The sequence below is a fragment of the Eumetopias jubatus genome, unplaced genomic scaffold (assembly GCF_037043125.1).
Source record: "Eumetopias jubatus isolate StellerSeaLion01/CBP00866 unplaced genomic scaffold, mEumJub1_p1.0 scaffold_14, whole genome shotgun sequence".
Lineage (NCBI taxonomy): Eukaryota > Metazoa > Chordata > Mammalia > Carnivora > Otariidae > Eumetopias > Eumetopias jubatus.
In genome coordinates, this window is record NW_028274820.1 from 92,860,888 (window position 1) to 92,884,891 (window position 24,004).

General features: G+C 44.9%; 1 protein-coding gene across 2 annotated transcripts in view; it reads right to left on the reverse strand.

Annotated features, from left to right (window-relative positions):
* CREB3L2 (cAMP responsive element binding protein 3 like 2) overlaps nucleotides 1-19,156 on the reverse strand; it is a 109,570-nt gene extending 90,414 nt beyond the window's left edge. The window contains exon 1 of one of the 2 annotated variants that reach the window (XM_028106362.2): nucleotides 19,047-19,156. Coding sequence is in view for 1 of the 2 variants with exons in the window: in XM_028106361.2 (XP_027962162.1) it covers nucleotides 18,475-18,576 (102 nt within the window). In the remaining variant the exon portion in view is untranslated. Of the gene's footprint in view, nucleotides 1-18,474; nucleotides 19,007-19,046 lie in introns of those variants that run through there. The other variant, XM_028106361.2, reaches the window with a different exon arrangement.
* Between the last annotated feature and the right edge of the window lie 4,848 nt (nucleotides 19,157-24,004).

The window sequence follows — 24,004 nt, forward strand, 5'->3', positions numbered from 1 at the left end:
GTAGCAAAGCTCCAAGCCAGTAGTTCTCAACCTTCATTTCATTTTGGAATCACTAGGGAAGCTATTAAAATTTCCTGCTGCCCAAACCTCATCCCAGAACCAATCAGTTCAGAATCTCTTGGGGCTGGGACCCACGCATCAATATATTTTTAAGCTGTCTGGTAATTATGACATGCAGCCAAGATCAAAACCATTGCTCTAGGCTGTGGGATGGTCATAGCTGGAGGCTCATAGTTCCACGCGTTCATCTGGCCTGAAGCTACTCAGGGGTGGGGCCAGCCACAGAAGCGACTGTGGCCTAGTTAAGGTCTCAGCCTAGAAGGCCACACCCCAAGGCCTGGATAAACACAACTGGAGAAAAGGGCTGGAGGGGTTGCTGGGGCCCTGGGCTTCCCCCAAGCATTACAGACACCTATAAATAGAAAACCTAGATCCAGATTTCCCAAACAAGGGAGCAGGCTCCTAAAATACATAACTGGCTCGCTCATGTTTGCTCCAGAACTCGTAGAGCAATAGGCTGGAAGTTCTCAGTATTTCAACTGCAGGGGCAGGAGACAAGAAAGGCAAAATTAGGGCAGACGTTTTCCACTGTTCACCAAAACAATTCTTCAGTGGCATGTAAGAGTGACTAGCTCTTCCCTTGGCTACTCCTGCTCCTTACGTCTACATTGGCCCAGTTACTCCACAATGTAACCTCTCCTGGGTCCCAAACTGCCCCATACCTTTGGAAAGTCAACCCTGTAGTTCCCAGTCTCCCCCAAAAGACCCTTCACAATGTACAGCACTATCGTGACCACCTCCAGAACGCCATCATCGGCCAGAGCTCACCAGCCCTTGCAACGAGGCAGGAGAATCTAAGAAGAGATTCTAAACCCCGAGTTCGGGTCCGCTTGCTGTCAGGACTGAGGAAAGCTCTAGAAACAGTGGCAGAGTCAGAGCGCAGTCAGAGAAGAAGGGAAGGGCCTAGATGAGAGAAAGAAAGAGAGGAGAGCTGAGGACACAAGAATGGGGCAAGAGAGACAGGAAGGCGACAGGAAGAAGAGGCCCGGATGGGGAAAAGGAGATGTCCCTCGGGGATGGCGCCCAGGTCAGGAGTGAGCCAGCCCTCGGCTGGCCCAGATTCTAGGAAGGTCTGTGCTTCTAAAATTTCTTCATGTTAACCATGTTTCAAAAATGATTTCAATGGCTTAAAGGAAATCTACAATATTAGGTCAAATAAAATTCAAAACGGATGTAGAGAAGAATTTGTGATGCGGGAGGACCAGGAAGTGGAGGAGAACAAAGTAAGGGTGAGCTAGCTTTAGGACTGGGCGTCATGAATGAATATGTGGGCCGGAGCCCTCCATATATGGTCAGAAAAGACAGCTTCAACTTTTGCCTGCTTTGAGTCAGTATCTTGAGAATACTACGAAATGTCTTTCATAAGTAAGATCTTTTTTTCTCTTTGGCTTATGATGTAAACCACTCATTTTTTATGCTTTCTCCAAAAAAGCGTCAGGCAGTGGAGGGAGGAGTTTGTCCCCCAGAAGACAAAGACAAAGGGTTAGGTTTAAGGGACAAACAGTGCTGCTTACCTGTCAGTGGTCAGTGTCTAATGAGTACCCCAAGGAGCAAGAAGGAGCAGGGCTTCCCTGGAACATTCTGGGGTACGGACAGCAGCACAGCAATGGTTCTCGGCCATGCACACAGGATGTTGGCAGTGGGCACCACTGTGCACAGACCTGAGCCCTTTCAGCCTCCACAGTCTCCAAGACACTAGCTCTTTAACATTTGGGGGGTCATAAATAACTTTTGAAAATGTGATGAAAAACACACATTTGCACTCCACCTCAATAACCTGGAGAGCATTTCAGGAGGTTCCCAGACCCACCTGGGTCATGGACCCAGCTTCAGAACAGCCAGGTGCTCACTTCTCGTAGGTTTCTTCCAGCAGAGAGCACATTGCTCTGGTCACCACCACTTGTCATTTGGGAGCCTCATGAAACTCTAGTGAACCCTCATTGCCATGGACCGACTATGTCACCCCAACATTCCTATGATGTCCTAACCCCCAGTGCGATGGTATCTGGAGGTGGTTGGTCATAAGGGTAGAACCCCCATGACAGGATTAATGTTCTTTGAGAAAGAAACACCAGAGCTCTCTCTCGCCACCAGGTGAAGACACAGTGTAAAGAAAGCCAAGAAGACTAGAGGAAGAATTTGCTAATCCCTTGATCTTGGACTTCCCCGCCTCTGCTGTTTTAGCCACCCAGTCTACAGAATTTTGTGGTAACAGCCCAAGCCAAGACACCTAGAGACTCTCAATGCCAAAAACTGTCTGCCTGCTCCACTGTGGGGCAGGAGAGCCTGAGACACCGGTCTCCTCATTGTGGCCTCCTCTACCACATGGCCCCAAGGCAAGGGTGGAGAATGCCCTCCAGAGCACTAGCAGGATCCCGCGCTGAGGAGACTGGATGGGCCCCCAGAGAAGTGGGCTTCTTCACAGCCCACTCACATTCCGGGCACAGGAGAAGTCAGGGCAGAAATGAAATGTCAGGGCTCCTGGGCGGTCCTAGGAGATGGGGGAAGGGAAGAAGGCTGAAACTGAAAAATCAAAGGGAAAGCTGCTACAGAACTAGTGGTCTTTCAGATACATTCCAATAAATCTGGCTAACTTCATACTAGCTCTGTGAGGAATCCACAAACACGGTTGCCTTCAGGCCGCTCTTCTAAAGAAAACACACGAGGCTTCAGGCAGCCATTAGCAAATGGCTCCAACCAGGCAAATGTTGCTTACTCTCAAACCACTGTTTTTAGACACCACTGCTCTCCACCAAATAGGCCTTTACACATCCCTACTCACGGCCAGTTCCTCCAAACCACCTTCCTGGCCTAGCTACTCTGTCTGCCCCGGATTTTCTTCGTTGTTAGCTTGTGTCTCTGCTTGGTCTTACACATGTGATTGCTCTGGAGGTCTTGCTAGGCTTGGCTCCTCAAGGGCAGGACTGAGCTTCTATTTTTTTGTGATCATTCCAGGAAGCCAGATTCCAGGTTCTGTACTCAGAGGCACCCAGTAATTTCTGTTGGCCAGCTGCTTTTCCTGAGAAAGCATAATCAGACCTTTTGATTCCCGTATACAAACCACCTGTGTCCCTGCCGCTCTCCTCCCTGGTGAAAGGGACTTGACAGCCCACTCACATTCTGGGCACAGTTTATACATCTGGGACGAGCCGCTCAGCCCAGGAGTGCCAAAAAGTACAACTGGGGGTTTTTGGCACACTGAGCAGAGAAGTAGAAAGGAAATAAAGCAGTTCCCTTATCTGTGACATGAAGGGGTTGTGCTCAGCCATGTCAAAGGTCCCTATGAGATCTAAGATCCTCTAAGTTTGGAAAAGTGTTATTTTGTAGTGAGGCAGACTGCTGCTTGGCCACTTGGTATTCATCCTGTCCTCCCTCCTCACCACCAGGCATGCCCATCTTGTTCAGAGTAGCAAGGTGTCTGGCTAAACCACTCACCTTCCTGGATGCTCTGTGACAGGGAGGGATAGCCAGCAAAACCCTGCTGGGACCACAGAGCAAGCCTTGGCTTTTCTAATACAGGTACTACCCCCTTTTGCTTTGCCCTCCCATTTTCTTCCTGCCAGGGAAGCTGACGTAATGCTGGAGGTGATGCAGTCATCTTGCAGTCATGAGGCAATGCCCAGGAGGACAAAGGTCTACCTGCTAAAGATGGCAGAATGAAAACGTGAGACAATCCTGAGACCCACTGGCACTGTTCAGCCACTACACTGGTCCTGGAAAGCCTAACTCAGGACTTCTTGGTTCGTAAAGCTACGTTCATAAAACAAACTAATGTTTAACAGTGTATTTTGAAGCTAAGGGACATATACAGTTCCAATCCTGAAACTTTAGTTCTTGTTCTTTTTTGTTTTTTGTTTTTTGTTTTGAGAAGCAAATTTGGCACAGGTAATAGTTTCTCAAAAGGGCAAGGAAGAAAAATAAAGCTAACTACCAAGATATTTTTCTTTTGGTTGGCAAATACCAAAGAACAAACTTGTCATGAAAGTCGTCTACATCTCGTGAAAAACCAACAAAGGGCTAACCAGTCCACCAGTGGACCAGCTGCTTTGCAGTAATGCAGCTCCACAGAGAAGAACCATCGGGTAACTCATTCAAATTTGTTAGCTTCTACAGCTAAGGATTTTCTCCCATTGGCATTCAGCCCCATTACCAGCAATTTAGTGATGTTGTTGTTGTTATTTAAAATAAAGACATACAACTTCCGGAGAGAGTGGAGATTTGGGCACAGGTTTCTAGCAGCTCCCCCACAAAGCCCTACTGAAATTGCCAAAATAATAACAAGGTCTTATGGGAGGGGGTCCATTCACATGCCGGAATCTCTGGAACGTCTATCAGATAAGATGCTGGCTAGTCCAGATAAAAGGCAGGCAGAGAAGACCGACTTAGAATCTGCTTCCCAAGAACGCAGGCTCAGGGCAGGTTCTGTCGCTCAATTGTCCTTACATCAACTACTCTGGAAGGTCAAAGGCCGTATGCAGTCAGGCCATGGGTCAGAAAGAGAGCCAGTGGCTTATATGCCAGTTGCTGTGACTTATCAACAGCATTTAAATTGCTCTGCCCAGGAAGGGGACAAGCAGAAAGCCCTTCAGGTTTCTCCCCTGTGCTACAGCTGGGCCCCACAGGGCTCCCCCTTCCCACTCTCATGCTAATGGATTCCTCAGCATCTCACAATTAGCCCCAGAAACATTATTCATGTTAGAAAAACACTGCAAATGATCTTAATATCCTCTCATAAATAGTTGCTTCAGGGGATGGCAGGGACAGCGAAGGGGCCAGACCCCCTTGCCTTCCCTCTTGCAACTTGAGAAATGTTAACACCTGCCACCAATCCATCCCCCAAAACCTCCAAACAATTTCAGTTCTGCAGAAGCAGGTGCCTGAAAAATCCAACTGTGAATTTAGTCATGCAAATCAATACCAGGCCTTCACCCTAAAAAGATTCAGATAGGAACTAAAAAAAGTTAAGGTTTTTTATCCCCCGCCAAATGTCTAGTCACAATCAGGCCATATTAGGGTGAAGGGGGTCGAAGGTACAAACTTCCAGTGATAAGACAAACAGGTTCTGGCTGTGTGACGTACAAGATGATGACTATAGTTAACAGCACTGTATTATATATTTGAAAGTGGCTAAGAGAGTAGATCTTAAAAGCTCTCATCACAAGAATAGGAATTTGTAACTATGTGAGGTGACAGATGTTAATTAAACTTACTGTGGTGGTCGTTTTGAATATATACACATATCACATCATTATGTTGCACGCCTTAAACTTATACAATGCAACGTTAGATATCAATTATATCTCAATAAAACTGGAGAAAGTACATACATACATACATACATATAATGAGGTCACATTAGAGGCTTTATTCTGTTTTTTTTCCCCTGACGTTTAAAACTCAGCAAGGATTTTCTTCCTCCACATCCCTGAAATTACTGAAGTTAAAAAAAAAGGAGTACAGACAACTAGTATCTCCTACGCAGTGGCCATACACCAGGCACAGAGATAGACACATTATTCATATCATGTCACTCATCCTTGCTCATGGCCTTGTGAACTAGCCTCGGAAGGGTATCCGAAGTAGGGAATGCTAGCACCAGACTAAGCCCAGAGTCATGGATTCAACTCAAGCAGCGAATATTTTACTGAATAACTGTGCTGTGCTCAGCACTGTTCTGGTAGCTTCCCAACCAGTGTGCCTATAAGGAGTGCCCCAAGCAGAGGATGGAGCTGACAGAGCCCGGGGGCCGTGAGCCGCCTCACCCACTGCTTCGGGGCACCCCGCAGATAACATCATTGTCCGTGAGTGCCAGGCCAACAAGGCTTGGAAGCACTGAATAAATAATTACTTGCTGGCGATAAGGGCTATGAAGTGCGTGCTGACCCCAAATCCCTGCCTTTTCTACTGACACCCTGTCCCCCCAGTGGTTGAGCCATCAGCAGACATCAGGGCCTTCAGAGTCCCACACCAGAAAGAGGAAGTGTGGGAATAAGAAAGCTGAACAGAACATTCATCATGCTCAGTTACTCAACCATCCCACCTCTCAGCTGGGCCAGGCTTAATTTCAGTTTCCTCCTATAAGTGTGTATTTAAATCAGAAGGAAACACTGGTTTTCGACCCACCTCATGTTCCGAATATGTAAACACAGCTGAAACACCAAATGGTTTTCTGGCTGCTATTTTTCTGCTTCTCGTTCTCATCACACACGAAAATGCCCTCGTTCAAGACTTCTGGGGCTGGTGGGCACCTTCCGTGAAAACGCAATGCCCTGGAGGCCAGGGTGGGGAGCAGGTTTGTGTCCACCTGGGCTCGGTCATCCTCAGCCCGGAGCGCCAGGCCTTCCAGCACCTCCCAAACGTGGGTCACGGACTGCCAAGAGCCCTGGAAGGAAAACTTGCAAATCCAGAGCAAAACCGGAAAAACAACCCCTGGCCGGGCCTCAGAAACAAATACCATCTCAGGCTAGGAAGTCAGAAGTCACAGCTACAAAGCTGGGCTTTGGGCACTCTGGTTACAAAAAAATACGGATTTCCCCCAGTCAATCCCACCCTCCTTTCCAAACAGTGCCTACACCATTTGCAAACAGAAAATCGGGGGTGGGAGAAATACCACATTTTAACTTTTTAATTGTATTCTACTGAAATCCATAGGTGTGCTCCTAAATTGTTTGGAGTAAGTTTTTATTAAAACAAAAGAAAAAACTGCCTATACACACACATATACACACACATTTAAGGCCCCTGTGGGCCAATTTGGCCTCTTGTTGGACTACAAAAGGGAACCTTGTCTGTGACTAATTTTATTTATTTTTATTTAAATTCCAATAGCCAACATATTTAAAAAAATAAAAAAGTTAATATCAAAAGCTGCCACAGGTAACCCCAGCCTATGAATCCATATTCCAAAGTTCGTAGCACTGGGATGTCGACAGTGGGGTAGGTTGCACGTGCTGCGGGGAGGGCAGAGGGTGTATAGGAATTCACTGTACCTTCTGGTCCATTTTGCTGTGAACCTAAAGCTATTCTAAAAAAATTAAATCTATTTTTTTTTTAAGTTTGTACACGTAGGTGCTTCCAGCGCACAAGACATTTAGTTACTGAAATCATGGGATGAAAAAAATCAGCCATTTCCCGGTCAGCCAAGAGACCACTCAACCCACACTGCAGCTGAACTTCGGGGGTGGTTCCCAAACTTGGTGTCTCCTCACAGGTGGCTGAGAAGGACCGCCAGCTTCCTCCCTGGGCAGCAGGGGAAGTGGAATTCTCCTTCCTCCCCGCCCCCTCTTCCTTTGGCCCTCCGGCACCGGCCCTCAGTCCTGGCTGCAGAGCGCCCCCTCCCATGCCTGTTCCTCGGGGCTGAGGGAGATGGCAGCACAGTAGAGAACAAAGGTAGGAGCCGGCCCCAGCATGCAGGGGACACGTAGGGGGCCGGGGGAGGGCCGCAGGATGTCCCGCCAGAGTCCCCTTTATAGGTTCCAAAACCCAGGCACTGCGTGTAGCTGCACATTTTCTTTGAAGCTGCATCATTTATTTGAATGTTCCTTCCACTGGAAAACCCTCAGGCTCCTATTCCTATAACAAAACCATTGGTCCTCACCTGCCCCTATTATTATATCATACAAAAATGGAGGCAATTAGCTTATTTTTTTTTTCCTGTTGCATATTGTTGATGTATCTGTGATCAAACCCATATTTGGCCATCAGTGGGCCTACCCAATACTTTCTTCATGGGGAGAGTCAGAAGAAATAGAGAAAGGAAGTCTCAAATCTTACAGGCATTTGGCAAACCCCAACACTCTCATACAGATGTCAGAGTCCAGAGGCCAGTCTTTTACATGCCCCAAAGCCAGAAGTGGCACGTGCACAAAGGGACACATGCACAAACTCGGTCGCCAACCAGAAGGACATACAGGGACAGATGGACTCAGCCTGGAGAGAATGAAGGAAGTACCCTCAGAAAAGGGCATGGGCACCGTGACAGTCTCCAAGGCCAATATTAAGGATTGCTTTCAGGTTTGTACAAAAACAAAGGAAAGAAAGAGACAGTGTTGTCTAGATTACCCACCATGCCTCTTTACTCCTAGTTCCTGTCTGTCTGCCTTCAGCTTCTGCCTGGAAGCCAGGTCTCGGCTCCCGAAGCACAAGGCTGCGGAGTGTGCCACGGGCTCAGACCATGGGGAGGCCACTGTAGCCCCGAGACACAGGTACTATCCTCAGCCGACATGCATGTAGTCCTTGAAGCTAGGTGAAGTGCACACTCAGCCTTTATTTATATTAACCACTCTCTAGCAACGCTCTCTTCTCTTGGATCCTGTGATGGGATTTTCCTGGATTTTCTATACATTTTCCTGTCGGTTCTTTCTGAGTCCCATCTGCAGATGCCTGGCCCCCCGCCCACACTTCTAGGGCCCCCAGGGCTCCATCCTTGGCCTTCCCCTCACTCTTCACTCTCACCTACCCTCCCTGAACCAGCTTCTGCGGGCTATGGGCTTCGTTGATCCCCACCAGACTTTTAGCATCCCCAGTCTACACCTCCAGACCAGACCTTTCTCCAAACTCCAAACCCAAGTTCCCAAATGCCTTTGAAGTAGAGCTCCTGGATGTTCCATGAACACATCAGACTCACTATGTGTGAAAGTGAAGTCATTATTTTCCCCACCAAACTCATTCCTCCTCTCAATTTCCCCTTTCAGGTCACTTGAAGCATGGCCAACTCAGTCTGCCACTTCAGAAAACGGGAGGTCTCCCATGCCCCCTCCCATCCCCCAAGGTCACCAAGTCTCCCAGTCCAGCTCTTAGCCCCTGCTTGATTCATGTGCTCCTCTCTGGCAGGTTCAAGGCCCTATGGTGTCTTGTTCAACCTCATGGATGAAAAAGCCAGCCACAGATCATCTTGCCACCGTTAATTTTACCCTCCAATCCGTCCTTCATAACCACTAGGGTTTCCTTTCTAAAACACATTTTTGTTCCTCTGCCTCTCTTCTTAAAAGCCCTAACAGCCTCCTACTCCACTGCCCACAAAAGAACATCCAAATGGTTAACAAGGCATGCAGATCTTTTAGGATCTTATATCTCCCAACACCCCCACAGAGTACTCTCAAAGTACATAAAACTATTTGGGATTTCTAGAATCAACCATGACATTTTACACATTCCAACTCTCTACTTGCTATTCCCACTGCCTAGAGAACTCCTATTTATACGTCAGGACCCGCTGTAAATATCACCTGCTCTGTGATGTGTTCCCAAACTCTTCACCTCCTTTGGAATTGTGATTCCATCCTCTGTACTCCAGAAATACTTTGAATACAGTTCTAATGCAAAATGTACACCAGGTATTTAATGACTTGTTTATATAGCTTCCTTCCCACTCAACTAGGAGAGCTACAAGGTCAAGAATGTATATCCTCCTGCCTAGAACATGCACAGGTTTAGAAAAGCAGTTCATTAAGTTCCTCAAATTGGAGGAAGGACCAGCTATGAGAGATGTTTCCCCAGGATGCATGGACAGGAAGCCATGGGAAGGACGGAGTTAATATTTCAACCTTTACAATGCTATGATTGGTAACCTTGGATTTGAATTTCTGTTTAACACAACTGGCCAGTGAGAAAGCACTTTCATCACAAATCCTTATTTCCTCCAAGTTTTCTAAAAACATCACCCTATCAGTTTGAATCCTGCAGGCTCTTTCTCAGCCAAAAGGAATTTCCCTTTAAACAAAAACTATTCAGACATTTCCAAGATATGAAATGTTAAAAACCAGGATTTTCCACTCAGACAACTAGGAAACTGTTTGTGGATTTTTTTTCCCCAGACTCTTCTTATTTGCCAAGAAGTCTGAAGTAGATTTTTTTTTTTTTCTGATGTTAAAAAAATGTTTCCTACCTCTGTGCCTCTCTGTTTTTCCATTCTTTATTTTGTCTGGGTTTTACTGAAGCAAGGTCTTAAGTCAGGAAAGAGAGGCTACAGAGTGCAACACAACATCTGCCAACTGAGTTGCCTCAATGATATAAGCAATCAACTAAACTTCTTGTTGGTATTTTATATCATTTTTTAAAGCTGAGAGCCTTTCAAAGGTAGGAGCATGATACCCAGAACAGAACTATGGGGTTAAAAGAAATTTTGGGGCCATGTGATACAAGTGCAGTATTTTACAGCCAGATAAAGGGAGACCCAGAATGTCAAGTAACTTGCAACACAACGAGTTCACACAACAAAATGACAAAGCTCTTCAGTAATGTCAGCACAGTTTAGGTAAATAAATTACTCCAGAACAGAGCAATTCAGAGGCAGGCAGTTCAACGTGAGGCAATTGCAACTGAGCTTGACAGCAGCTATACACAACAGCAGAGTATATGGCACATGATTCTAAGAAGTTATGTCTGATTTTTGCATTGACCTTCCATGCAGTCCTAGAAAAATTTAGACATACCACCCCAGAACACCACACAGTGTTTCCCAAACCCAAAGAATAAGCACAATCCCAGCCAAAACATAGCTTGCATCTGATGGGTGACACTGACTCTAAAAGTGTCCCAGTAATGACCTGTGAGCTGCTCATGGGTCTATACTATAGGAGAGCTGAGTCAGTAAACATTGCCCGAGATAAATGAGGTACAGTGATAAAGGGGGTTCAAAGTTTCCCCTACTCCTTTTAGAGTGATGCGTCATGAAGATTCAAGGATTATCCAGTCAGAGCTTTTCCAGAGCGAATGAGGGCCCAAAAGAAGCTTGGGTCATACCAAAGAGCTCCCACTTTCCGTCAAGAGACAGATAATAGATACAAAGATCTGAGAACCAGCTGTATTGAAGGTGACACAGGAGCCCGGGGGAGCATAAAGAAAGAACACAAGGCCAAGTACCTAACGCTCACATTTAATAGGTGGCAAGGAAGCCAGTGAAGAAGGAAAAGCTGAGCCCACCAGACCGTCATGGAAGCCAAAGCAAGAACGAGTATGAGATGACCTTGTATTCAATGCTGCCAAATTACTTCCATGAGGCCTAGCAGGTGAGGACAGAGAAGAGACTGGATACAGTGGTTAGAGAGAAGTTGGAGGACCTTCTAGCAACAGTGGGAACCAGAACTGACAGGGTGCAGAAGTACGTGGAAAGGAAGGAAATGCAGGCAGTAGGTATTGACTACTTGTTTGAGAAAACCTGGCAGTAAACAAGAGAGAAAAAAAAAATGGGCAAGAGGGGGCAACAGCATCTGGCAAACATGTGTTCAAGGCAGAGACCTGTGTTTACAGCAGAAGGTAGAAGCTGGGGAGGGCAGGAAATGAAGAAGTGTGAGAGAGACTAATAACAGGCCCCCGTGCTTCCTGAGTGATGTCAGACTCCTGAGGTCGGGGCATCTTTTCCCCAGAGAAAAGACAGTTAACTCAGGGGAGACGGTGGAAAAGCGTGTCTATTACGGGCCAAGCAGTGACATGTAAGGTAACTTGCCCAAGGTCACTAGAGAACCAGTGGCCCTTGACGCTGAATCTGCCTGGCTCCAAAGCCCACCCTTTCCACCATGCTGCCCTCCACTCCACACTGGTGGAGACCAGGGTTCGATTGTTCGAAATTCACCCACACTCCCACCTTGTTCTCTATAAACTAAACAAGAAAAGATATTGACACTGAATTACCCAGGTCGCTTTCACACTAAATTTTCAGATTTCCGGAAGCATTTACAAGAATTCAGAGTTTAAAAAATATATTAACAAAAGAGGTCGAGGCCAGCAAGCTTATCCATTCTCCAAGACTGCCTCACTCCACTTAATTAGGCATCAAGCAATTATTTTCTATCTCTGAGCATCCTGCACTTGGCTAAGCATCATGGGAATACAGAAAGCCAAAGTCATGTCCCCTGTCCTCAAGGAACTTGTGTTCCAGCTGAGCAAATGCTGTACTGATCTAGGCCTCAGATTCTCGGTGGATAAAATCGGTAGATAAAACAGGCTAATGCGTCCTATGTGCCTCACAGATGACCTATAGGATTCGATTACAGGGAAAATCGAGGTCACTTAGAATTTCATTTGAAAGAGACGGAGAGCATATGATGAGCAGCAAGGGAGAGGAACAGGCTCAAAGTTGACCCAAAGATCGTGGGTCTCATCATTTTCTTCCAATCCTGACTCTGCACCGACAGGGAACATGAACACTCCCCTCTTCCATAAAATTACTCACTTGGACAATTCAGACATCCGACAGCTGTGGGCTCAAAACCCTACTAAATGCCCCACCAAGGCCTACGGCCATTTGCCCCAAGACAGCAAACAGGTCAGAGCCATGCCAGGCTTAGGCAGGCAGCTCAAGATGCCAAGAGGCACACACGGGCTTATCAATACGTGAATGGCCACAAGCAACTGAAAAAAACAGCTTCTTTTAAAACTGACATTCCGCTTTCTACCTGCTGATTTGAGATTGTGTGGACCTCGAACTAAACAAGTCATTCTTTTCTTGCATGATAAGCATGATTACAGGCTTAGTGAGTTACCTCTGGCCCCAATATCTGACCCTGATACAGACAGGTCAGATAATATAGTTAATTCTACGTTTCCTAGTCAGTGGGTTGGGACACCGCAGCACACCCTCCCTGACAGCCTTTGTGTGCATTTCAGAGAGGCATTTCAGAGGCCCGTTCTGTCTCCATAGTCTTCCTTCACTGGGCGCTATTAGCACAGCTAAATAACACTCTTAGAGCTCTGCAAGTGGCACAGGACTTGGGTTGATCTTTTGTTTCCAAGGCTAATTATTGTGGATTTTAAAACATTTTCCATTTGCTAGCCCATCTCTGTGAGGAAAACAGCCATTGGTCAAACAAACACACTAAAGAAAGGACTGCCAACTTGGACTATTTTTCTAATGATCATTACAATCATGCTGATTGAGCCACCAATAGCTCCTCAATCCCCAAATGATTAATCTGAGCCAATCATGCAAATCCCTTTCCAGCCATTGGTTTTAAAATGGTCAACCGACCCAATCCTTGCTGAGGAAGCACAAAGAGAAATGAGCTGGTGGGTTTCTGAAAAAAGTTTCTTCCATCCTAAAAAGGGACACAGAAAGATTCAACCTCTTTTTCTTCTGGATATTTTTTTTTTTAAGATTTTATTTATTTATTTGACAGAGAGAGAGAGAGCAGAGACAGAGAAAGAGGGAACACAAGCAGAGGGAGTGGGAGACAGAGAAGCAGGCTTCCCACTGAGCAGGGGGCCCAGTGCGGAGCTCGATCCCAGGACCCTGAGTTCATGACCTGAGCCAAAGGCAGACGCTTAGCGACCGAGCCACCCAGGCGCCCCCTTTCCTCTGGATATTGTCATTTTGAATCCAACACCCGAAACTCATCTGGGAATGAGCTGTTTTCTGGCTGCATCCAACCCAAAGATGAAATCTGCACGTAGATGGATGGCATTTAGAGGAGTTGCTGAGGGTACCTGGGTGGCTCAGTCAGGGCCTGCTCCGTGGAGAGCCTGCTTCTCCCTCTCCTGCTCCCCCTGCTTGCTTTATCTCTCTCTCTGTCAAAAGTAAATTTTTAAAAGATTTTATTTATTTATTTGACAGAGAGAGAGAGAGCACAAGCAGGGGGAGTGGCAGAAGGAGAGGGAGAAGCAGCCTCCCCGCTGAGCAGGGAACCCCATGTGGGGCTTGATCCCAGGATTCTGGGATCATGACCTGAGCTGAAGGCAGACCTTAACCGACTGAGCCACCCAGGCGTCCCAGTAAATAAAACGTTTAAAAAAATAGATAGATAGATAGATAGATAGATAGATAGATAGATAGATAGAGTTGCCGAATCAGTCAAACAAGGAGCTATACTTCTAGGCCTCTTACGACATGACATAATAATTTCCTTATTGTATAAAAAGTCTGAATCAGTTTCACTTACAGCTGCAAACATTATAATTTAATTCAATTATTAATCTAGAGGCAATGCCTCATTTGTTGCAAGAGCAACTTCACATCAGACCACCCTGCTTCCATAGAATGTTATTATTTGGGAGTCTTTCAAGAAAGAGGGCAAGTACAAAACTCAGTGCTGTCCTCTCATCTTTCAGGGCTGTGTGGAGTCTACCTTCCCCCAACCTGGGTTATCACCATGAGAACAATTTCAGACACAAAAATATAATAGGTCAAAGAAATTTCATCAAGCCATTGAAAATCCTTTAGATCACAGATAAATTAGCAACACAGGTACCTGGCTGCCTGATGAATAAGGTCCACATATATGGAGTAAAAGACCACTGCGCACTCCCTCCACTCCCCTACAACCAATAGGTATTGCCTTAAGTTCTCCGTTTAGAGATTCACCCTTCTGAGCTGAAGTAATTACTGTTAAATATAAATGCCCATTTAGGGTCATAGGTTTAGCCTTACTAACAGTTAAATATTCAGTGTAAGCTCATCAGATCTTTCGTGAGAGCAAAATTTAGGATGGGGAGTTAGAAAGGGAATACAATTACAGTGAGTACTTGGGGCCCAAGAAGGGAGGAAAACGTGAAAGGTGAAGTGAGGGCCTTGAAGACAAAGTATACTTGCTTTGCAATTCTCCTACTAGAACTCATTACTCATCCTTCAGTTTGTAGAGATCAGGTGACAAGTAATGATCTTCTCAAGCCAGGAGGGGCCCAGGTTCCCCCTCAGAACCTGGCCCGGGCCAACAACAGGAGTTGTCTCCAAGGTGGAACACCGACCCAAAAGCTTCAGTGTCCCATCGGAGCCACATGAGTTGCGGGGCCAGCCAGGAGGAAGGAGGAAGCCAGGAATCTCACCAGCCTGTGAAATTAGCCAACTTCACCCCGACATCAGGGATAGATGTGGAAGCCAGATGACCTTTGCATCCGGATACCGGGCAGGTCGAACATCCCCTTAACTCTCTACCTTCCACTGTCTGGAATTGGTCATTTCACTTTAAGCACCAACTAGATATAAAATTTTAGTGCATAACCACTAAATAACCTTACAAAGTATTGGATTCATATGAATAGCATTGAAAACAAGCAGAACGTCTGTCATTATCTTTGTGAAGACTTCACAGTTCCTACTGTAGAGCTTTTTTTTTTTTTTTACAAAGAATAAAATCATTGCAGGGAGCCTGGATGGCTCAGTCGTTAAGCGTCTGCCTTCGGCTCAGGTCATGATCCCGGGGTCCTGGGATCGAGCCCCACATTGGGCTCCCTGCTCAGTAGGGAGCCTGCTTCTCCCTCTCCCACTCCCCCTGCTTGTGTTCCCTCTCTCACTGTCTCTCTCTCTGTCAAATAAATAAATAAAATCTTTAAAAAAATAAAGTCATTGCAAAAATTTTAAAAAAATCCCTATTTTCCAGATCATTAAACTGAGATATAAGAAAGTTACCACGATCATAAAGTTTATCAGACCCAAACTCACAGTTAATCCTCCATTCTTAGAGCCCCTTTCCACCAAGCACTCCTGCTTCCTCCTCTCTTCACCCAAGGCCTCCACTGACTTGGGAAGTGTTGAACTTTAATGGAGCACCAGATCCCCCCTTCCCCTAGAGAGACTCAAGCTAAAATTACTTCTAGTCCAGTGTTACATGGTGCCTTTAAGCTTTAATTTTACATTTTCTAAATACATTCAGGAGGTAAAAATTAGAACAGTACAAAAGGGATAGTGTATAAATAACTCCCCCACCCTTGCTCCCTCTCTTGACCTCCAATCCCCAGGTTCCCTTGCGAGAAACAATCATCCATTTCTTGAGCATCCTTCTGAATATGAACTGTGTATATAGAAGTAGGTAAAATGCATAGCCTGTTTTGCTCTTTAAATTACAAAAATCCCACAATGAATTCCCAGAAATGTAATTTGCATAGAATCTTAGAGGAACACAACATATGTGTTAGAAATGCCCAACATCCAGGCAGGTTTGGGGTAAGGAACAAGGTTTCTCACAATGATTTCAAACCAGAAAAGAGACATACGCCGCATTTTTAGATCCACCACCTTTTCTAAACCCACTTTTAGCCTGTACATACTCCAGAAACAACAGCGTTCGTAAAAGTACTACTCACTGATTTAAAATAATATATTGTCATCTGTACAGAAACTATTTTTTAAGCTTCAAGAGGAAGCCCAAAGCTCTCACAAGTCAGGACCTAATGAGCAAGTGCATATTCATTCTATCCACGTACTTCATTATTTTGTAGACTTCCATCCTGTCCCTTCTAAGCCTTTGTCCTTCTGAACCAAGAAGTCTTCTTCACAACTAACCAAAAGAGAAAAACATTGCTCCTGATGGTTCACAGAAGTCACCAGAGACGGTACAATCCCAGCCTCAGGCGATCTGAACCTTCTATGTTTTTAAAATCAGGCAGGTGACAGGTTTTGCTAAAACAGGGCATTAGCAATCATGCATGTGCTAACTAAATCCCTATTTAGACCTGGAGGTCAGGCTATTCCACATTTTGGACGAATAGCAATAATAACCAGCTCTGCAACTGGATACCTAACAGAGTTTAAGAAACAGATGGGAAAGTTATCTATTTTCAAATCTCTGCCAAACTCCCCTTAGTTTAGAAGGAATATAATCCAGTCGTCTGTGCTACTAAATCCAATACCTCTTTCAACACTAATTCATATACACAGTGTGTTGGCAATGACTTGTAGCAATGATGAGTGGCATTTTATATGAGTGAGCTCCCCAGAGGAGAGACACATCCCTAAGTGGTAGACATAAAAGTCGTTAAAAAAAAATAAAGTTAGAAGAAAAATAATCACACATCACTTCTTCATCACAATAACCAAAAAACTGAGCCCTTAATACCAAAAGGAATGTAAGGTCTCTACCCCTGAAACTGTGCATAAAGATCTTCATTAAAGCCAGCCCAAACTGTTCTGTCTCGACTTAATGTCATAGTCACAGGTAGCATTTCAAATCCTAGTCCATGATCTCACAAATGCAAGTCACAAATGCAAGAAAGGGAATGTGTATGCCTGCGTATAATTCGTGCCACTAGCTGAAAGACAATCCCAAAGCTGTGGCATCACTGCGGCTGGGTGAGACATTTTCACAGTATGTTTAAGAACAAAAGAGAAGAACTGCCCCCCCCATACACACAAATGGTTAAAATGCAGCCCATGTCAGCAGAAACACCTGGAGCACCCAATTACCAGAAGATATTTGAGGACCAATGTGCTCTAAGTTCTGTACTGACAACAGGAAGCACATCTGGGCCCTCAGTCCAAATGCAGCCCACGTGGTCTCCTCAGGGAAAGCCTCAGTAAGCAAAACCCAGATCGCACTACACATCTGGCTTTTGCCCCAGCACGAACTACCACTCCCTCTCCGCCGGGCACTCTGCATTTTTTCAACAAGCCATTCTCAGCCATCACAAGTGCCTTGGTGGGAATCACAGGGAGGCCTCATCCCATTTCCCAAAATAACGTCAACCAGAGGCAAAGGCCAAGGAGGTGGAGCCTACGGGCCATTTTGCAAAAGTTTCAAATATCCTGGCACTGACCCCCTTAAAAAAATCATGAAAGGCAAACAGGCAAGCTTCTTGTTTTCTCATTAGTGTTCACTCTCTCTCTCTCTGTCTCTCACTCTCTCTCTCATTACAAACTGAATTTATAAGAAACAAAAAAACAGATCTCACATAAAATCATATTAACATTGCTGGCTGTTGGAAACAGAATTTCATTTTGCAAATTTAATAGCCAAAATTTGAAATTGAAACTTATAAAAGAAATGTGCAGTATTCCTGTTACAGTTCAGTCCCCAACGAGGTCCTTGAGGCGTAAGACTGAACAAAGAACTGGTGAGCCGTCCCACCTTCTCCAAAGCTTTTCTGAAATATGGAACTGCCTCAGATTTTCCATACTCTGCTGATCTTCCCTCTGAAGAGAGAGAAAGCAGATTTCTTGGCTGTACAGTTAAAGAAACCAAATAACGTACTCTCTCTCCTAATATCAAAGGGGCTTTCCAAAACACACACACGCGCGCGCGCGCGCGCACACACACACACGTGTATTTCCTGAAATATAAACAAAAGAGAGAATATGACAACGAAGGAAAGAAAATGCCACTTTGTTTAGTTTTTTAAAACCTTCCCACAAAATCAGTAGCAAACCCAACAGCGGCATATTTTTCCCCACTATCTCCCCTTATTCCCCACCATCTCCCCCTTCTGCCTACAGTACTGACAGCAAGAGCAAATGATATTGCAGGTGTGAAAACGACTCGGGAAGAGAGTATAAATTGCCAAAGAAATACAAACTGTCATTACTATTACTGAAACTTTAAAAGGGCCAGCGGCCCACATTTATCTGTTCGGATCGAAAAACCACACCTCTCCCTAGATCCTCACTCCGGGCATGCCTGCCTCTTCCCAAGTACTTCTTTCCCAGGTCCCTGTCCCTAGCTATACTCCCCCCTTGCAAGCCGCGCCTTTCCCGCCCCGCCGAGTCCTCACCGTGTGGTACATAAGAGCCTCGGTTTCCCCGGGCTCTGACAGCTCGCTCAGCTTGCGGTCCCACTGCAGGACGCTCTGCTCCCCGCTCTCCAGCACCTCCATGCTGGTCCGAAGGACGCTGGGCCGAGGATGCTGAGGGCAGGAGGGGAGCGGGCAGAGCCGCCTCGGAGGCTAAGGTCCGGCTCCGCGGGGTGTGTGCGCGTGTGTGCGTGTGTGCGCGTGTGCGTGAAGCTTATGCACTTAGAAAGGAAAAACGTTCTCTGCTCTGCCTGAGGGAGAACTGCCAAGGGCTCCCGTCCGGTGTCCTCGGAAGTCTGAGAACTGCCGGGAGAGACAGGCTGTCCAGGGATCTGGCTGAAGGCTGGGAGGGTGAGGGGGGTTAAAGCAGGGCGCGCATCCAAAATGAAGGCAGGAGATCAGCTCTCATCCCAAGAAAATCCCTTCGCAATAAGCCCACTTTCCACTATCGCTCCAAACACAAACTTTGTGACTTCCCAGGGCTCCTCAGTTCTGCTCCAGGACCCAGCTATGACTCCACCTCCCTCTAGGGCAGAGACCAATCGGATACTCACCTCGCCCGCCCTATCCAATCAGAAGTCTGGCTTTCCGCCCCGTCCCGCCCGGAAAGGCTGGACAGCGGGAAGTCTCTGCCCAGGCTTTGGAATGTGGGCGGGGAGCTCCTTTGGCGTCACCGGGGAACTCCTTCTGCCAGAGCGCAACCAGCCACCGCTCTCTGAGGCAGCGGACCAATGGAGTGCTTGAGTCTGGGAGTGATGGACTGGAAGCGTGGCCAATGATAAAAGGGCGCCTGGGAGGAACAGCCAATCAAATAGCGACAAGAATACATTTCATGGAGAAGGAGGGGTGCACTCGGTACCTTCCCTTAGAATCCACAAAAGTTAGCGCGAGCTTCTGGAAGGGAAGGGAGCCGCTGTGTGGGCAGATTTATATACTGTATTAAATATTATATATTTATATATGGTCTTAAATATCTTCTTAATGTAGATTAGCTCATTTGAGTTTCGAGATTTTTTTTTAAAAAGTGAGTTACATATTCACAAATATAAATATTCCCCATTGTGTGTAAATTTGTATTAGCACAGTTCTAGCAAATTGTCAGTTTGTTCCTCACATTTTCGCCCTAGTTCGGCTCTGCTCCTCTCCTGACATGTTTTAATCACTTTTTTCTTTCAGTTCACTCTACAGACACTTGATAAAAGCCAATGGCTGGCTTTTCCAGGTCCTAAAGAGCTGTGAGTTAAGACCTTGAATTCAGGGACACCAGGTGGCTCAGTCGTTAAGCGTCTGCCTTCGGCTCAGGTCATGATCCCAGGGTCCTGGGATGGAGTCCTGCCTCAGACTCCCTGCTCAGTGGGAAGTCTGCTTCTCCCTCTGCCCCTTTCCCCTCATTCTCTCTCTCTGATAAATAAAATCTTTAGGGGGGCGGGGAAAGACCTTGAATTCACAGAACTTGTATCTCCATGGAGGAGTCAGGCAATAAACAGATAAAGAAATAAAGGCATAATGCAAACCTTTTTTTTTTTAAGATTTTGTTTATTTATTTGAGAAAGAGAGCACACAGTGGGGGAGGAGCAGAGGGAGGACAAGCAGACTCCATACTGAGCCCAGAGCCCCACAAGGGTCTCCATCCCATGACCCCGAGATCATGACCTGAGCTGAAATCAAGTCGATAAATAAAGGCATGATGTAATTTCAGAAAGTGGTAACTGGTATAAAGAAAAATAAAAGCAAGGTAAGACTATGGGGCAGTTCCATGCTATTTTAGACAGCAGTCAGGGAAGTTCTTTCTGGGAAAGTGACATTTGAGCAGGGACCTGAATGAAATGAGGTTTGGGGAAGAGCTGGTGTTTTGCTGACTGACAGGGAGGCCCATTTGGCTGCAGCAAGACTTGCCAGGCAGTGAGTGATGGGAGAGGAGGCCTGAGAGATGGGCAGGGGGACCAGATCACCAGCCTGCCTAGAGTAGGGAAGAGAGAGCTATTCTAAAGTATTTTCCCCCAACACTGTGATTGTTTCTCCCTTTTTAGACTCCTCCTTTAAGGGAAACAAAGTCATTGAAAATATAATTTGCTCATATTGTTTTTGGCCTTTTTAATTAGTTTGCTCATTTTAAATATAAAGGAGTCTGCCAATTGTCTCTAAAAGTTTCTTTCAATGGCACATTCAGATTTTAAGTATTCCTCTCCTTTGCAAGTATTTCTTGGTGAGTGGGGTCAGTCAAAGGTCTTGGGACTCTGTTGCCTTTAAGCCACAGATTGTCATGTGAACTATTCCATTTGTCTGGTCCTATCTCCTGGGACTTTTGAGAATATTTTAATATTTGAGTAGAAATTCCAGTTTATGGGCATGTACCTTCTTTGTGTAATAGGTTTGTCATTTTTCTCTTGGTCCTTGATTTTCATCTTTCAATCTGCTACCTCCTTCACCACATCTTTTTAGCATAACCCTCACGTGAGTAAGTTAGAAACATGTACATCCCCCTTAATGTTGGGATACAAACCTTTATCTATCAAACATTTCTGCTTTTGACAAAGTCAGCCCCTAGTTATGCCCCATGTGGTAGGCAGCTTCGAAGTTGGCTCCAATTATTCTGCTTCTTGGTATTTATACCCTTGTGCAACTCCCTAACCTTCAGTGCGGGCTGGACTTCCTTCAAACACATAGAATATGTCAAAAGTAATGGGCTTTGAAGAAAGATTCTGGCTCCTCACTTGCTTGACCTCTCTTCCTCTCTTGCTTACTCCAAGGAAAACCAGCCACCAGGTTGTGAGCTGCCCTATTGAGAAGCCCACATAGCAAGGAACTGAGGAAGATGTCCAGCCAATAACCAGCAAGGAACTGAATCCCTCAGTCCAACAACCCTTGAGCAACCACATCCTGCTAATAACCATGTGAGTTTACTCTGGGAGCAGATTCCTCCCCCCAACCTCAAGTTGAACCTGAAGATAACTATAACGTTATCAGAGACCCTGAACCAGAGGACTCAGCTAAGCTGCATCCAGATTCCCAACCCACAGACACTAAAGGTAATACATGTATGGGTTTGTTTTTTTTTTTTAAGATTTTATTTATTTATTCCTGAGAGACAGAGAGAGAGAGAGGCAGAGGCAGAGGGAGAGGCAGGCTCCCCGCCGAGCAGGGAGCCCAATGTGGGACTCGATCCCAGGACCCTGGGATCATGACCTGAGCCGAAGGCAGACGCTTAACTGACTGAGCCACCCAGGCGTCCCCATGTATGTTGTTTTAAGCCACTAAATTTTTTCTTCATAAAATAAGTCATATAATAGTTGGAACCCTAAAACGTTTGATGAAATTTACCTGTACTCCAAAAACAGTCACAATCCCTAATGGTGAGTTTTTTCACCCTCCTTTGTTTCATGTTTCCTTCTTCCATTCAGCGTACACAGGACTTCACACCAGCTCATTTCTTGTTCTACACTTCAGTCTAACATCTGTCCCTTTCCCTCTCATTCTTAGGACTTAGCAACTGCATTGGCTTTTTTTTTTCCAGCTTCTCTGTCATCCTTAAAAAGCAGCAGCACTTACTCCCCTGTCTTTTTTCTCTTCTCCTTTTTTTTTTTTTGAGATATAATTGACATATAACATTACATTAGTTTCAGGCGTACAACATAATGACTCAATATTTGTATATATTGCAAGAAGATCACCACAATGTCTGGCTATAATCAACATGATGTATGTTAGATTCCCAGGACTTATTTATTTTATAACCGAGGAGTTTATACCTTTTGACCCACTTCACCCATTCTGCCTACCCACTCTTGCCTTTGGTAGTCACCAATCTGAATACTCTGTATCTATACATTCAGGGTTTTTTTGTTTTTGTTTTTATATCCTACATATAAATGAGATTGTACAGTATTTGTCTTTCTGTCTGACTTATTTCACTTAACATAACGCCCTCAAAGTCCATCCATGTTGTTGCAAATGGCAAGATTTCCTTCTTTTTATGGATAAATAATATTCCATATTGTATATATACCACATTTTCTTTATCCATTCATCCACTGATGGACACTTAGGTTGCTTCCATGTCTTGGCTATTATAAATAATGCTGCAATGAACATGGGGCTGCAGATATCTTTTTCCAGGTAGTGGTTTTGTTTCCTTCGGATGAATACCCAGAAGTGGAATTGCTGGGCCATATGATAGTTCTATTTTTAATTTTTTGAGGAACATCAATGCTATTTTCCACAGTGTCTGCACCAATTTACATTCCCACCAATGGTACACAAGGGTTTCCTTTTCTGCACATTCTCGCCAACATTTGCTATTTCTTGTCTTTTTTTGATCATAGCCATTCTAACAGGTGTGAGATGATAACTCATTGTGGTTTGCATTTGCCCTTTCCTGATGGTTAGTGATGTTGAACACCTTTTTATGTGTGTGTGTGTGTGTGTGTATGTGTGTGTATATATATATATATATATAAAATACAGAGAGAGAGTGTGAGTGTGGGAGTCAGAGGGAAATGGAGAGAGAGAATCTTAAGCAGCCTCCACACTCAGCACAGAGCCTGCTGCAAGGTTCGATCTCACAACCCTGAGATCATGACCTGAGCCAAAATCAAGAGTCACAGATTTAACCGACTAAACCACCCAGGCACCCCAGTTCTTGATATATTTTGGATATTAACCCCATATCAGATATGTGATTTGCAAATATTTAATGCCATTTAGTAGGTTGCCTTTTCATTTTGAGGATGGTTTCCTTTGCTGCACAAAAGCTTTTTGGTTTGATGTAACCCCATTTGTTTATTGTTGCTTTTATCGCCTTTGGTTTTGGTATCAAATCCAAAAAATCATTGCCAATACCAATGTCGAGGAGCTTACCACCTATGTTTTCTTCTAGGATTTTTTGGGGTTTCAGGTCTTATGTTCAAGTTTTTATTCCCTTTTGAGTTAATTTTTGTATATGGTTTAAGATAATGGTTTTGTTTCATTCTTTTGCATGTGGCTGTCCAGTTTTCACATCACCATTTATTAAAGAGACTGTCCTTTCCCCATTGTATATTCTTAGCTCCTTTGTTATAAATTAATTGACCTTATATGCATGGGTTTCTTTCTGGGCTCTCTCTTCGGTTCCACTGATCTATCTGTCTGTTCTTATGCCAATACTATAGCTTTGTAATATAGTTTGAAATCAGGAAGCATGACGCCTCCAGCTTTGCTTTACTTTCTCAAAATTGCTTTGCCTATTTTGGGATTTGTTTGTTCTATGTTTGTGAAAAATGTCATTAGAATTTTGATAGGGATTACATTGAATCTGTAGACCACTTTGAGGAATGTGGACATTTTAACATTATTAATTCTTCCAATTCATAAAGCAAGAAATATCTTTCTATTTATTTGAATTTTCTTTCATTTCTTTCATCAATGTCTTAGTTTTCAGTTACAGGTCTTTTACCTCCTTGATTAAATTTATTCCTAGGTATTTCATTCTGTTTGATGCAATTGTAAATGGAATTGTTTTCTTAATTTCTCTTTC